The 15,049-nt window shown below is 28.9% G+C and overlaps 1 protein-coding gene across 1 annotated transcript; it reads left to right on the top strand.

Annotated features, from left to right (window-relative positions):
* Window positions 1–1,817: 1,817 nt before the first annotated feature.
* TRIADDRAFT_53792 (uncharacterized protein) lies at window positions 1,818–14,702 on the top strand (the record flags this gene model as incomplete). Its single annotated transcript, XM_002109565.1, has 30 exons — window positions 1,818–1,834; window positions 2,593–2,667; window positions 3,038–3,109; window positions 4,448–4,519; window positions 5,453–5,524; window positions 5,674–5,745; window positions 5,912–5,983; window positions 6,162–6,233; window positions 6,319–6,390; window positions 6,635–6,706; window positions 6,894–6,965; window positions 7,304–7,375; window positions 7,535–7,600; window positions 8,431–8,502; window positions 8,580–8,660; window positions 8,902–8,973; window positions 9,100–9,165; window positions 9,291–9,362; window positions 9,580–9,651; window positions 11,114–11,185; window positions 11,248–11,319; window positions 11,432–11,503; window positions 12,048–12,131; window positions 12,283–12,357; window positions 12,478–12,627; window positions 12,746–12,820; window positions 13,345–13,422; window positions 13,568–13,639; window positions 14,324–14,395; window positions 14,615–14,702. The coding sequence occupies 30 exons, from the start codon at window positions 1,818–1,820 to the stop codon at window positions 14,700–14,702; spliced, it is 2,223 nt and encodes a 740-aa protein (XP_002109601.1).
* Window positions 14,703–15,049: the final 347 nt, after the last annotated feature.

The raw sequence follows: 15,049 nt of genomic DNA on the forward strand, positions 1-15,049 counted from the left end.
TCGAAATATTTTTATACTGAACAAATTATATAATATTGTATTTTGAATATAGCCTTAATATTCTAGCACGACGCATGTCATACATGCAAATATTAATGCAGTAAAGTGGACTACTAGGTTATTTTAATCTTTATAGCCTACCATTTCTTTTCGAGCAAGCCTACTTGTTAATCTTGTATAAATTTATCACTGTTTATAAATTAATCTAATTTAGAGCTTTGAATTATTTCTTCTTTCTATTTTAAATATAACTAAGGAAAGTAGTTCGATTTATTTTTAACAACTAAAAACTATTCCTTCGTCGTTAAGTAATTCATCAATCCTGTTCTATAGTGAAAATTAACACATTCCACTTTCAAAACTATCTTAATTTATCATTTATTACGTATTTTTCCTTCAGGCAGCTCAATGACAATTCGATTACTCAACTTCGACCAGGAACAATTGACAGACTTCAAAATCTAAGTTCTTTGTAAGTTAAATATATATAAGGTTAATGTTATCCTAATCATATGTTAGTTTTATCATTGTTACGGTGATATTTAAGCTGATATTATAAATTTCTAAGCCGTCTCAATGAATTATTCGGACAATTAATCTTAGCAGAAATATTCAAGATGATCGTTACAATCGCTAACGGGTTATTCGCAGTTTTTTAAATCTACGTTGGATTTCTGTCAGAGTCAAATTCAGATAATAACTATTTGTAATACAATCGTAATTTTATTAGAGTACATTAATGCAGAAATGAATATTGATGTATTATTTCAGCAAGCCATTGTTATAAATCCAGATTTTTAACGAGCAACTTAAACTGCAACTAATCTAATATCAGGCTTATTTTCCTTGATAATTGCCTACAGTATGACTCAATACTCATGATCTCTGATAATTATTAGGAGGCGATAGTAACTATATATCTCTTTCGAAGTAAACTATAAACTCAAACTCAATTGAAAAACCAACTAATTTATAGTATAATTAAACAAAATGTTAATTATCAGTATTTAGATAACATAAAATTCCGCTAATATCTATGTAAGAACATTTAAAACGTCATAAATAAATCGTTACTAGTGCATTCCTAAATAAGTTACCTTACAATAACTATGTCTTAGCCGCTATATAATAGTTTATATTGACTCGAAATACCCACATTTTCTTGATCATAAAACCCTGATTGCTGGTTTATATAAGTTAATTTCCCTATAAGTATTCTAAAAATAAACACAGTGTGTATTTATTACATTCCTAGGTATATAGGAGGGAAGCATTTCACAAGATTTAAGGCTGACGATTTAAAACAATTCAAAAATTTAAAATTATTGTAAGTTCACTATCAGTAGTAAATACTTCTTTTGATTTTGAATAACTTTGAACAAATAAGTATGCAAATTATGGTAAAATCACTAATTAAGTTGGACTATTTTACCGAATAAGTAGGTAAATGAAGTATTTAAAATAGTAATAAATTGATAGAATATTATTTACGTTCTTTTTGCCTGGTAAATATATTGAAAGGCAGTCTACGCACTCTTACCCTGTAATATATATGAAACAACATTAGAACATTTAAATCCGTTGCATATTTACTTAGTGATGCTTAATGGAATAATTGTTACCATTTTTAGATTATTTGTTTAAAATTTTAAATTATGATCAATTGGTTGCGGTAGTGCACATAAGTTCATTATAATAATTATCGATTTCAACACTAGTTTCGTCACGATAGTGTCCTTGTGTAATATGCAGTAACTTTATGAAGGACTTATCAAATCAGAATAGAGTATAGTTGTTGCTAATACTACATAATAAAAATGGCTGAAACTAATATGTAACATCTTGGACATGATAGATACGTCCAATTTGGAAATTTTTCTTCTCCTCGGATCAACTTTCAAGCATTTGGCAATTTACGTGCTTTAAGTTTTTTGTTAGTAGCTAATAGATCTGCGCAGAAATTATTCAATAACTGCATCAAGCCATAATATAGGACAAATAAATTGTCGATTTTTAAATTATATTTTAGAGCTTAAAATAAATTTTCTGTCAATGTCAAATACGCAGATTGCGAATTATTTTTTTAAATCTTTGGTATTTAGATTCATCAAAGCAATTGATAATGGGATGGTTACGATCACCTCGAGTGCATTTTCAATGAATCCAAATTTAAGAATACTGTGTGTATTAGAAAATAAAATATATTCAGTCTAAATTTAAAAAGTTGCTGTTGATATATTAACTTAGTTTTTACGAATTCCTTAATTTTAGTTCATCAGTAGTGTTGTCTATTGAATTTTTTAAGCTCCTGATATCGAGCATGTAGTCACATTTACTTTGAATATAATTAATACCGATTATAGCTTCTACAAAGTTAAATATCAGAAATTAAACAATATTAAATACGTTTGAACTTTCGAAGTGTACAACTGGCATATGCTATAACGTGCTTTTACTTTAATACAAAAAATGCAATCTTATCGCTAAATTCTATGATTCATACTTCACGATGTAAATGGAATTCTGACGCTACTAATAGCGTAATTGTGTTAAATAGAATCTCGATTTGACATTTTTTATATGTTGCTCTAGTTTTATAGAATATTGCTATGGTGTTCGGTATATAGAGAAAGGAGCTTTGGATAAATTAAAGAACCTTAAGTTCGTGTAAGTTTCTTACTCAATTTGTTTCGAGATTGTATTTCTTGCATACTTATTTTAAGCAATATTATAGCAATATCATATACACACAAGTGGAAAATTTACCAAATGGTCTATTTAGTGAAAAACCGAAATTGGCAAAGTTGTGAGTTGACTCTCTTTTTACAGGCACAAAAATAATATTTCTATTTTGATATGCCTTGATCTAGCAATTTCTTCGAGATACGAAAGTGAATTTAGCAAAATAAATCTAGGGAGTTAATAGCTTAGTTGAATGTCAGAATTTGCAGCTAGTATTAGAATTTCGGCATTCTGGTGCTTAGAAAGAGATTCTAATTTGGGATTGATAGTCAATCATTTAATTTTTATATTGTAGAAAGCTACGGATGAACAGCATTAGAGCAATACCTTATGGACTTTTTAATGGCTCAACAGCAATTCGAGAAATGTAAGTTCTCACCGTAGCGAGTTATCAAAGGTCTTAAAAATAGTTATCTGCGAAACATTATAAATTCACTGTAGTAAGTATTAATTTCTTTATTTTATGCTTTAATTTTATTTTTATTGTTGGTAAAAAAATTTAAATCTGCATCGTATTTACTGTAGCTAATTCTATGCCCAATCAAAACTATTTTTATTAAGAACAAATAAAAGAAAGAGAGCACGTATATCATGTTTTCTAGGTGAATGGATGCAATTTCGCTGTACCTAGATTTGCAATAATCTTGTATTGATTTCCGCTAATTGTAGTAGTATAGCAGGTGGCTAATAATAATAGCAGGAGACTATTACTCGGTCACTACAAATGTGCAACCCAGTTTTAAATTACTCTTTTAAGGGTTCTGCATAAAAAATCGAAAGAAATCATATTTGTCCAGTTATAACCGGTTAAAGTATTAAAATATCTCACTCAGAACTTTTTCAAATCCAGCGAAGCCTAAATAAACTCAGATTATGTCTCAATCACGTTTACAATTCAAAATTATCCGGAGTAAAACTAGATTCTACTCTCGTAACCTCTCACCTAGCATCTCTAATACACCGTACTTAGTTTAGGACCTTAGTCACAGCCAAACACAGATTTGAAACCTAGTTAAATCATTTTATTACAGAGATAACGGGCGCTGCTAAGTAACTCCGATGACAACTCGTCTTTAATTACTTTAGTATCTGACTTATATACCTGTATATCGCTATTTACAGATTTTCGTGTAAGGAAATATCAATGAAAAATTTAATAGATAAGTTACTTGACCGAATTCGGTACAATCTCTATGCTAAAAAATCATAAATTACTTAGACTGCTAGCACTATTTATGGTTCTAATAAATTTCGAAGCTCGCATTGACGTTCTTATAGAAGTATAGCCAAATTACTAACTTTAGGCTAGTAAAATCATAATACTACATCAATCACTCATTGTTGTTGATATCTCTAACTTTCATTACACCCACTTATTTCTCGTGCCGAAATACATCCTACTCCAAAACTATTGCAAAAACTATAGCGCTCTACTATTGTGGTACTAGTACAGCAATTATCCTTTGCATCCTCTTATTGTCAAATAAATACGAAAATTTATTTTGATAACAATATCTAGTTAAATAGTAATCTCCTAACTCAAATGACGAGCTTACTTTCAGCTTATTTAACAAAATAATATTGAATGTAAGCTATGTGATAATACTTGTATGCAGTGATCATAAATTGAATAAATTTCATGTATAAGAAAATGTCATCGTTTTGGCTCGTGTACTAAAATCTGAAATAATATGCATTTATGTAGGGACTTGTATAAGAATCGAATTGCATTGATCCAAAATGGAGCGTTTCGAGACTTAGCCAATTTGAAGTATTTGTAAGTAAATTTTAATAAATTTGCTTTCGTGCTAATTATTGATAATATCAATCAAACAAGGTTGATCATTTATTTACGAGAATATGTACAATTTATTATTTATCAATTTTCATTTTCTAAGATGGTATATTTAAAGTAATGTGAGACTACGAATTTAGATAGTAAGTTGTTGACACATAATTGATGATATTGCGATTTAGATACTTGAATAGTAATAACATCAAAACCATTGGCATGGAAACTTTCGCTGGCTTAACTAACCTTCAGCGTTTGTATGAATTTAATAAATAAGAAATATTATTTTACTAATTGATAATTATTATAATGCCCGTATTTATATTAAATTGCGTATTTGCTAGAATTTGCTCATCTTAGTAGAAATTATATAAGAAATTGACGGTAATTTACAGTACGACGTATTAATGAAATACCCATCTGTAAATATGCTTTACGTTAATAGTATCTGATATTAGTATTCTCATTTCTGATTAGAGACCTCAATCATTTGCTAATATAAATTTCATCTTACTATAGCTTAACTTCTTTATGGCGAGGATATAGTATACTTTGGTGTACTTCATAAAATCTATTATTTACTTCTATCGCCATTACATATGGACTTTTTTAATTGGCTTATTGCTTACGTTATGAATATATATTTTGATGTGTTGATATGTACGCGGTCGATATTTACATTTTACGTAAACATTAAATTAATGAGATGGTTTACTTTATAAACATTGCCGTAGCTTAATAGTAGTCTCATTATAGGAGGTTTTCAGGCCGATTACATTGTCGTTTTGAATGTAGAACCGCCGTTGTCCATTTCTTATAATTTCATACTTCTTAGTTACAGAATTATTATGTAGCTTAAAAATTTCATTCCAGTCGCATTAGTATAATTTAACTATCTTCTTACATTTTAAAATTTAGAAAGTTATCTTCCAATCAAATCCCTCAATTGGTTAATAACACTTTTTCTGTGCTATCTTCACTTGAAGAGCTGTAAGTCTGGTTCAAATATAAATATTATAGTAAGAAACTTTGAATAAAATTATATTTTTTGGATTGCTGAGATCATGCTTCATGTTAAATGGAAAATTTAGGCTGTCACCTAGCCAGACATTAAGATGTTTTATTTTCATTATTAATAGTGAATTGTCTAGTAACCTTATTGAGATTATTGAATATCATGCATTTACTGGCTTGATTAGTATCAAGATTATGTAAGTGGTAAATTGATTTTAAATATAACCTTATTTCATCGTCTGAAGCTATTATGAGAGCAACGACGATTTTAAAAAATAATAGATGTCTTGGTTAAATATGCTCGAATAGTAGGGTTAATAACTTTTGAATTATAAAATCATAAAATGTTATGACATATATTAGAGCTCTTTCAAGTAATAACATCAGCAGGATTGAATGGCAAACTTTTGCAGGTTTTCCTAAGTTGGAAACGTTGTAAGTATATCTTATATAATCTTGGTAGCATTACCATTTAATACTCATTTTGCAAATAAACTTGGAAAGAATTTCTAAGGAGTAAACAATATATGTTTAAGTGAGCAAATCATTATAAGATTAGATTATATACTGATTACTACCTTCATAACGCACTAGCCTTTGCATTACTTATAAGGTATTTAGATAATAACGCCATAGACAGCATTGAAACTGGAGCATTTGATGGCTCAAGTAGATTAAGAGAATTGTAAGTTCTGCAGATTATTGTCGTATTTTGTATCACAGTGAAATTAAGTTTGTGAATTGTCATACTCATATAAATTAAAATTTAGATGGCTACAGGGAAATAATTTGATCATTATAAGCAGTGGTATGCTATCGGAATTAAATTATTTACAGATCTTGTGAGTATCGTTACAACTATAATTTTATCAATTTGAATTTAACTAAAATTAAATATCAAACGGAATAAGTTCAAGTCCTATTTTTATTATCGTACGTGCTTGTATCTCTATGTGAATATTTCAGTCAAATGATAGTCTTAAGGCCAGATATATAAATATTTTTTTAGAATAGTACTACTGTGATGAGTTAATTGAGATTATACTAGGTATTATAGTGGATGATTTATCTAATTTATTATCTTAGACAATTATCCGACAATCAAATAAGTCATTTAGATAATACAAGCTTAAATTCCCTAATTCATCTGAAGCTGTTGTAAGTAGCAATCCGACATATTTAACTAGAAGGGTATCATGATTTCTATAGGCAAAAGATTATAACTGAATTGACTAGTGGTTATACGGTATTTAATACGGGTGTTATAGTTACTTGTGAAGTACAGTATATATAGCTCATTATTTAATAGCATTTATGCTTAACTGGTAATGTGTTTATTCCTTAGGAATTTGGCCAACAATAGACTTGCGAGTCTTTCTGCCATTGCCATGAACAGTTTAACTTCTCTAAATGTCTTGTAAGCATTAAATATATTGATCAATCTTGTAGTTATGATGAAGTAGATTTAACAGTACTAGATAAATGCGAAATGTATAACATCGATACAATATACTGTCATTTCTAGTTTATAACAATTTTGTTGTATGAATTTAATATATCATATATAACATGTTTGTCTAGATACTTGGATGAGAATGGACTAAAAGAATCTACTTTTATTCAAAAATTACGTTTACCTAAGCTGCGTCAATTGTAATAGGATACTTAATTGTTTTAATGTCAAATTACTCTGAAAACTATCTTATATGGACGCTGATTTATGATTTGCGATTGGTCTTGTTTTCTCTTTGGAAGATATTTAAGAAACAATCAGATTAGGGTTTTGGGACAAATTGTAATAGATGAATTATACCAGTTACAGGCTATGTAAGTGCTGCTTGACAAATTATAATTACATCCCTAAATTATCATTTCTAGAGTATAAGTGGAACTTAAATTAACCTTATTACAAAGGCTTGAGCTTTAAATTGCATCACGGATGTCGGTTGGCTACTCACCATTTCAATTTCGTTATTTCGTTTATAGAGCGTTAGATGGCAACTTAATTGCCAGTTACGATAGTATTTTATCGACTCATAATATTAAAAAGATGTGAGTAAAGACTACATTTTATATGCTTCCTTACTTTTATAAATTCTATTATAAGGTCAATTCAAGCTGTATGTTTTTTCATCACTACATAGTATTGACAGACATACATAATATTGTTATTTCATATCTAACTTTTCTTACCATTATTAGATCGTTATCCAGGAGTAAGATTAGTAACCACTACCGCCAATTGATGAATATTTCCTTAACCTGTCGTAAACTGTATGAAAATTATAGTACACAATAGAAAGAGATTGAAAGTTGCACATATATCGAACATAGTTTCTTCCATTACAGATTTCTTGATATTAACTTAAATAAGGATTATTATTCAATAACTTTTTATCGAAAAGTTGTTGAATGGAATAGATTGATTGTAACAATCATTGGCAATAACAAATATCGAAATATATTGTCAATTGCCATTTAATGGTACAGCATCTAGGAGTAAAGCTAATATATCGTACTCTTGATGCTATAGGGATCTATCGCACAATTTTCTCTATGACTTACCTCAATTTAATCCTCAAGATCAAATAAAAATGTTGTAAGGCTACTTTTGTTTTTATCAATCAACATTGACTAGATTTTAAATTGTTGAAATATGATATTTAACATTATTGCTTAACGCAGGTAAGTTTTAGTCCATAAATGAACATTAGTTCATTAGACTATACTATTGAAATATCGGAATTATATTCATTTAATCTTACAGAATTATAGTACCTGCTATTAGAAGATTATTCAGTTAATGCACACATATGATATTGATAGTAATACACAGTAAATTTTCGGTATTCGATTCAAACCATTTTCCTATTTTCCTTTAGAAATTTATCCTATAATAGAATAGCCTTTCTTACCGTGAAACATCTATCAAGTTTAACTTTTTTAGAACTACTGTAAGTTTATAAGTCTCATGTAGGCTAGGATATAGCACCATTTTTTGCATAATAAAGGCAATTACGATTTTTACTAGTGATTTAAGAGGAAACAAAATAGCAAGTATTCCAACAGGATTTTTTCAAGGGTTAACTTGTCAAAAGTATCTTACAGATATGTAAGTAGTAATATATATATAATTTATGCTCGTTATTCAGGCCGTAGTAGATCAATCTAGATGAAGATTTAAGATCTAGCTTTTATCAAATACAAGTGATTGCAAAAAATAAAAATCTGAATTGTCTTATGGTAACCTTAATGTATAGCAATTTATAAGGAAATCGGCTTGCTCATTTTTATGGAAACACATATAGTTCATTAAGCAATCTAGATTGTCTTATTATAACCTTATTGTATAGCAACTTATCAGGGAATCAACTTGCTTATCTTCGTGGAGATACATTTAGTTCATTAAGTAATCTAAAGCACTTGTAAGTTTAATTGAGATATAGAGAACTTTCAATTTAGGTGTTTTGATGGATTTAGTTCCGTACACAAACATCAGCTATTAACTGTATTTTCTCGTCAATCACAATTTCTAATAAATTTTCTTTCAGACGAATTGATAGTAATCCCATCGACTCTAAACCATTTCTTAAGAATGTTTCAAGTTTGATAAGCCTGTAAGTTACATTATCTCTTTTCTATTGTTTATTTCCCAAGCAGTATAGTGAGCTATTACTTATCTATAATAGTAGATTAATAGCATATTTTCATCATATATGAATTCTCTCCCTGTATTAAATAGGACATTAATCAATAACAAAATTAAATGCCTTAACGAAATCGTTATCAATGATTTAAAAAATTTGCAAAACCTGTAAGTTAACCAATAGTTAATTCGATAAACTGTTCGATGCGTAGTCCAAATGTTTCTATATAATAGCAGAAATAATCTATAGAATTCATCTTTCTATCTTTAACCGCTAGGGTGGAATTTCTTTGCAGATAGACAAATTATTTATTTCTACTAAAATATGATATCTTCTAGTTATATTCTGCAAAATAACTAATCTATCGATGATTTTACTTTTAAGATCTGTACGACAAAATTTCATAACAAAGTTAAAATCTGCTTTATTTAAATCGCTGAAGAATCTTACTCTCCTGTAAGTTATAACATCTAATTGTATTAAATTATTTAATCGCTACTTTTAGCCTACTTTTTTCTGTCTTTTTCATGTCGATGCTATTATTTTTCGTACGTGTTATTTTTATCAATCGCATGACATCTTAAAACTAATTAATTTATTATTTGTTGACCTTACTACTGTTAATGTATATAATTGAATACTGCTATTTCTCAGAAATTATTATTGGTAAGCATTACTATTTGTAATGTGCTTATGAGGATTTAAGACGTTAAGTTTAATTCTATCCTAGCAAAGATGCCGATTTAAGTAAAAAAGGATGAAGTGTATAAATTATTCAGTCTCTTAAAACTTGCAAATTTTACGTATATATGTCACAAACCAGCTTTGTGACAAAGATAACGTAAAAGAAATCTCGAAATTACTATAGTCTCCAGGATTCAGTATCTCTTAACTATCTCACAAGAATTTAGACGCCTTTGCTTCTACGTTAAACAACTATAGAACTCTTTTTATTCTACTACCTGCCGAACTTGAATATCCTTCGGCAGCTGCTATCATATATGAGTCATAACAGTTCATGAAAATTAGTTCATATTGGATAGCTAAATTAATACAGAAATTATTCATAATCTTAGACATGTACTGAACGACTCTAGATAATTAGATTACAGTATATCCGTACACAGAATTATTTATAGTATCATCTATAATTGAATATCTTCAGGATATTCATCACAAGCCTTACAAGATATAACACTGTACACTACAATCAATTAATATTAGTTACTGTATAAGAACTCTTACCACAGTACAGCGCAATTTACTGTAACAAAATAATAACTTCTGCAGTTCTTACTGTAAGTTATTATTAGTTGTCTCCATATATAAATGTTAACCACCAAATTTAATCATTTAGTCTTCACGGTAGTTTGTACCGTGGCAATATAATACTAATTTTTATGCTCTACTTACCTTGGCCAAATGGCTAATACCTTAAAATTTGGTTGTATGGTGTCACGCTTAATTTTTCGTAACTCTGTAGTAAAATTATCTTGAAGGGGAATTCTAAGGTTAACCTTTGTTAAATCTCACTGCCGTAAATGCAAAAAGCTATAAATTAAGATAGAAAATTTAACGTGTCATCTCAATGTGGCTGATTAAAGCTGTAGTTAGATTTTACTGAAGAAATAAAATTATAAGCGATATTAGAATTAGAATGTATTTGATGTAGGTCCTCAAAACCTGTACTTGATTATTAGAGACCTCTCTTCGAATAAGATCAGTATCATCGAGAACGGTACTTTCGATGGACTGTGCCAACTTCAGCTCCTGTAGGTATCTAGTGTATAGCCAAAATTTATGCTATAAGATATTTGAAAAAATTCACTCTTTCAATACAATAGCAACTTGAGCATAAGATATTATATATAGCTGTTGATTTCCCATTCTATAAAGTTTCAAATTTTCTACCTTATAGGTCTTTAAATCATAATCGAATAGCAAGTTTAACATTTCTCCGCTTTTCCAGTTTAAAGAATTTGCAGAAAATGTTAGTTATACTCAAAGCGAATTTGATTGATAAAGCTGAATAAACTTGACTTTTCTTCACAGATCGTTAATTGATAATCAAATTAAAGAATTAGATGAGGAAGATTTTAAAAGTCTTAATGGCCTAGAAGCAATGTTAGATATAGATCTATTATTGATAATAATAATGACATTTTCGATTTATTTTACGATTCTAGGAGCTCATGATTACGGCGTAAAATTATACTTATTCTATTTATCTTCGTAGTTATTTGGATTACAATTCTATTTCGAGCATAAAAGATACAAGTTTTACTCAACTTAATAAACTTCAAATTCTGTAAGTAGCGTACTATTATGAATGAGAAAAAGCGTTCTTCAAACACATATTCTGTTCCTGTATTAGTAGTTTGAAAACTAAGCGTCAATTTAATTCGCTGCTGATTTCAATCATTATTTCCATATTTCTAAATTAGTTCCGTAAGCCATAATAACATCAGAGAATTAATTTGCAAGTGTCGTTACCACCAACTACCAGAAATCTCTTTAAAATCAATGTAATTCGTGAGCCATAAATATACTTGAAAGTGAATGCGTTAAATCATGATGTAGATTATCAATATGGCTATTCATTTTACTAACTTTCCGCCATCAATATTATTTTCACTGGTTAAGGTTCCTAAAATATAATAATATTGAATTCATATCAGATCAATGCTATTCCCTCTTTGAAATTCTGACTGATGAATTGTAAGCTTCATGGAATATTGCGTACTTAATTATTAAGGGATTAAATATAAATATTCAGTATCTATGCGAGAATATACTTTAGCGATTTATGGTAGCATGTTTGTTATTTAACTTACGATTCTTTTAAATTTCAGGGATGTCAGTTTTAATAAATTGGCTTCTAATGTCCCTGAATTTGTCGATCAAATATTTCGTCGAGATTTAAGACTTATTCGGCTGTGAGACTAAATTTAAAAACGGATACTAATTTTAATCATCGAATGTGCTATGGAAATGTGTCGTTAATATTTTAAACCGTTCTGTTCGAAGAAATAGATTATATTGGAATGACATAATTAAATATGTTTTACATAAAACTTTTTTTTATAGTGGAATTAGCGGAAATAGAATTACACATTTATGGCAAGCATATCAGAATGGTCTCTTTAGAAAAGAAATAGGATTGTAAGCTGTTCAATTTATTAGATTAATTACTGAGGTTTTCGGTAAATTCATTATCAATTATTGAGTTTGTCATGATATAAATCTCCAATTTAAATCTTGGTGCTATTTCTTTCGTTCCAGGGATATTAGTTACAATGATTTACCAATTGATGAAGTACAACGTTTGATTAGCAATGTGTTCCCTCTCCACTCTTGTCATCGCAACGCAATAAATGGATGGTATAATGTCTTTGTTACACCATGGGTCTTCCGCTGTTGGTTTATGTACTTGTATGTTAGATATGTTTCGTTTTAATTCTTTGCTGTTATATATTCTAAATTTATATGTAAAATTTCTACAAATATATAAATTGGGATAGTAATCTATTTGTGCTACTACTACTGACAGAGGTTTAAGCGGTTTAAAGTTACAGAAACTTCCAACCAACAGTTTACGAAATCTAGAAGGTTTAATCTACGCATTGTAAGTAGATGCTAGTCTCAATTTTAAGCCGTTTGGTAGTACTGTATAGTCTAGTCAGAAATGGAAGCTATTATACTTATACTATGTTCATGGTAGTTAATATCTAGTTTGAAGAACTTTTAACCGGTGAAAACAGTGATTGTAATAAGTCCTACAGTTTTATAGCAACCCTTTATTAATATAATATGATCATTCTCGTTGCTTTCTCATTGCTATATACTGTACTTACATAAAAGTAATTTTAAATTCATTTGGGTTTTAATATTTCCACGATCGCTTATCTACGCAGCGTGAATTTTGCATAATTTTCATATAACTGCTAGTACTTGGCTCATAAAGTAACAAACTACTAGTCTTTTTTTGCAATATGCCTAAATGTAAGGTATATCTAAATTCTTACTAACGTTTTGAGATGTCTGCTTCGTATTAAGTTTGGAATTTACCGTTATACATTGTATAATTGTATAATAATAATATTAAGCATACGGTATAAATTTGTAGCTAACGTGAAATATTTAATTTAGGTATTTGAACAATAATAATTTGACTGAGTTTGATGTTGAAGATATTTTTTATGGAAGCGATAGTAATATGCGGGAACTGTAAGATCGGAAAGCTAAAATTTATAGCGAAAATTAATGCTTCTACGTTTGCTCGCTTGAGCAATGAATAAGATAATCGAGTAGTTTGTGATAGTCTCTTTATATTTAAAGATATACATAATTTGTCGTTTAAAATATATCCTAGCCAACTTTCCAGTAACAACTTGAAAGCTATTACAAATAGACAGAATATTCGCTTCTTAAAATTGCAGCTCTTGTAAGTTCACAAACATAACGATTATCATACGTAAATATATTTATCAATTTTAGTTAATACTCGACAGTCTACCTGTAGTCTCATACTTGTCCTTGTTTACATCTATGAATATATCTTGAAGTGGTAGCTACAAAGTTTTCACTTCATAATACAAAAAATACTTGAAGCAATAAAAATATATGCATTACTGATTTGCTCCAGGAATATATCGGACAACGATATCTCGAACTTTTGCAATAATGACTGGCAGAAATTTGCTCCAAAGCTAGAAATGATGTATGAATTTATGATTAATGCAAGCATTAAATGTTTAAATTCTTACTTTGAAATATGAATGCTATATGTTATCCTCAGATGATTAAAAAAAATTAGCCGTTATTTATTTGAAGGAATACTTTTACGAGTATATAACATATCTCTGCATTATATATATAATTAATTAATTAATCGATAGTTTCGTATCGATAAATTTGGAGTAGAAAATGCATATTGCTCACTTCTTTTTGACTGCTTTTTAATTATTTCATACTATAATAGCTATGCTGATCGATCAAATATCAAAGTGTTACAATCAAGGTGTCTGCAAAGGTTATCTAATCTTCGGTTACTGTAAGTACTGTCTTTTGATGATTTTAATCGATTTAACTATAAATTAATTTAAAAATATTATACCTGTACTAAAAGATCATTAAAGGATAATCCATTAACATCAGTTCATGCGCAGTCTCTTTATGGGCCTCTAGACTTATCAACAACGTAAGTTTAATTTAGGAAGCTATAAGAACGCATTAGGGAATAGAGAACTAATAAATATTGAATAGCACAAATGTTTTCATCCTTAATCTTGAAATAGCCTCGTAATTCCTTCCATACTAGCACTCTGACTGTCAGTAGGTGAAATTCTAGTTAATACGTAAAGCAAACTATTATATTAGAACATACCTATGTCGAACAATGTTCTTATTTTCACCATAGCTTATGCTGTAACGACAATTGCAACACAGATAATTTCTCTGTTGAAAGTATAGCTAGTTCTAAGTTGGCTGCTACTAAGCGTTTCTAGTCATAACGACCTAGCTTTACTACATTAGTCAGCTAAATACTTAAAAATAGCTCCACACTAGGCAAAAAAGTCTTTGTAATAAAATGGATTTTCACTACGGTTTCATCTAACATTTCTCTTTACATAGTTAATTATGAAACTCTTATATACCTTTAACAAGAATAGCCTGTACATCAATGATATTTAAAACATATATAAATTATATAGTCTTTATAAGATAAAATTAGTATAGATTTATGTGAGACGCATTCTTATTAATTCATTTTACTCGCTATTCAGCTCGACAATTAACAACTAGCTATATTTTCTCGCTCTGTTATACGAAAACAACCATTTTAAATTCTATC

The sequence above is a fragment of the Trichoplax adhaerens genome, genomic scaffold (genome assembly GCF_000150275.1).
Source record: "Trichoplax adhaerens TRIADscaffold_2 genomic scaffold, whole genome shotgun sequence".
Lineage (NCBI taxonomy): Eukaryota > Metazoa > Placozoa > Uniplacotomia > Trichoplacea > Trichoplacidae > Trichoplax > Trichoplax adhaerens.